This window comes from Cicer arietinum, chromosome 3 (genome assembly GCF_000331145.2).
Source record: "Cicer arietinum cultivar CDC Frontier isolate Library 1 chromosome 3, Cicar.CDCFrontier_v2.0, whole genome shotgun sequence".
NCBI lineage: Eukaryota > Viridiplantae > Streptophyta > Magnoliopsida > Fabales > Fabaceae > Cicer > Cicer arietinum.
Window position 1 is genome coordinate 22,805,603 of NC_021162.2, and position 1,728 is coordinate 22,807,330.

At 28.2% G+C, this 1,728-nt stretch overlaps 1 protein-coding gene across 1 annotated transcript; it reads left to right on the top strand.

The window, feature by feature from the left end:
• Window positions 1–275: 275 nt before the first annotated feature.
• On the top strand, window positions 276–1,515 carry LOC105853054 (uncharacterized). Its single transcript, XM_012720077.3, has 2 exons — window positions 276–632; window positions 722–1,515. Exons 1-2 carry the CDS (start codon window positions 548–550, stop codon window positions 1,045–1,047), a joined length of 411 nt encoding a protein of 136 aa, XP_012575531.1. The 5' UTR covers window positions 276–547; the 3' UTR covers window positions 1,048–1,515.
• Window positions 1,516–1,728: the final 213 nt, after the last annotated feature.

The window sequence follows — 1,728 nt, forward strand, 5'->3', positions numbered from 1 at the left end:
TAGATGTATTTAATAATTATTGGAGAGAAATGAGTTAGGTTTGTGGTACAAGTATATATATATATATATATATATATAATGTTGGTAAGTGATTGAAGAAAAAAAATTCTCTTAAAATAAAGATAATTTTGGAATTATAAAAAAATGATGTATTAATTTAATTAATTTAATTTTTGGAAATAATAGATGTATTTAATAATTATTGGAGAGAAATGAGTTAAGTTTGTGGTACAAGTATATATAAAACCTATAGAGACATAAAAGGGAATTGAGAAAAATTTAAAAGAGTAAATTTATTTTATGGTGTCAATAACTATTTTTTATTAACTACATATGATAATTATGTTTTCCAAAAGTCTAGAATTATGTTTCTTATTAAAGAAATTATCAAGCAACCTCGTAGTTGTCAAAGTTTAAACACTTTACTTACCTCAATAACCTTTCAATGGCTCAATAAATCTACTTTTTTTTTTAATTTTCATACCTATTTATCTTGCCGAATATATTCATATGTTTCACGAAAATTAAATTCTTAGAAATTGTAGCAATGTTGAAAATAAAAGCTTTTAATTTGTGTTTCCTTTGTGCATTGTTTCTTTTATCTGTTGTGGCAACTGAGACATCCAAAGAAGGTAAACAATATACAAATAGTTATCATGTATGTACACATGATTACTTTAATAATTAATTTAATAAATATTGTAATTTAATTTATTTGCAGGTTATGCAAAAGACTCAAAGAAAAATGTTTTGGTAGATAAGCTTGATGGTGGCCGAAAACCCGTAGATAGACAACCTTTTGATCCAAATAAGCCTGTTGGTTCGGGAAATAAAACAAGGGAAGAAAGGTCAAGTGCAAAGGAAGTAAAGCAGAGGGCAAAGGAAGCAAAGGAAGCAAAGCAGAAGGCAAACGAAGCAAAACAGAAGGCAAACGAAGCAAAGCAGAAGGAAAACGAAGCAAAGGAAGCAAAGCAGAAGGCAAACAAAGCAAATGAAGCAAAGCAGAAGGCAAACGAAGCAAAGCGAAAGGAAAAGGAAGCAAAGTAGAAGGCAAACGAAGGAAAGCAGAAGGAAAAGGAAGCAAAACAGAAAGCAAAGGAAGCAAAGCAGAAGGAATGGGAAGCAAAACAGAAGGAAAAGCATAAGGAAGCTTTGGCAAAGGTAAAGGAAAGGGAAGTAAAGAAGAAGGAAATCGAGAGGGAAGCTTGGGAAAAGGAAAAGGAAAGGGCAAGGGCAAAGGCATATTATAAATTTTATAATTGGAATGGGAAGGGGAAAATGCCAAGGCATTATTAGTTGTAAAAAAAATATATAAAATAAAGCATACACTATAATCATTGCATGATTGGTGAATGAATAATAATAATAAGATTGATTTTCAAGGTTAAATTGGGGGTCAATGTGAGGGAAAAAATTCTAGTCTTATGAACTTTGAAGGTTAATTTTTAAAAGAGTCTTCTTTTGGAGATCAACGTGAACGATTCTTGGTTGAAGAGACGATAAAGATACTTTAACACCCCAAATTTTATAATAAATTATTTTATAGATGAAATATAATTTTAAATAATTAAGTTGGTGTTAAAATTATTTTAGAATATATGTTAATTAAATTTATGATTAATTTTCTTTATATGATGTTTTAATCTTGTACATGTTAGGCTAAATGAGTGATATAAATATTATATTTTTATATTTTATATATTTTTCTAAAAATAATAGTATTTTAGT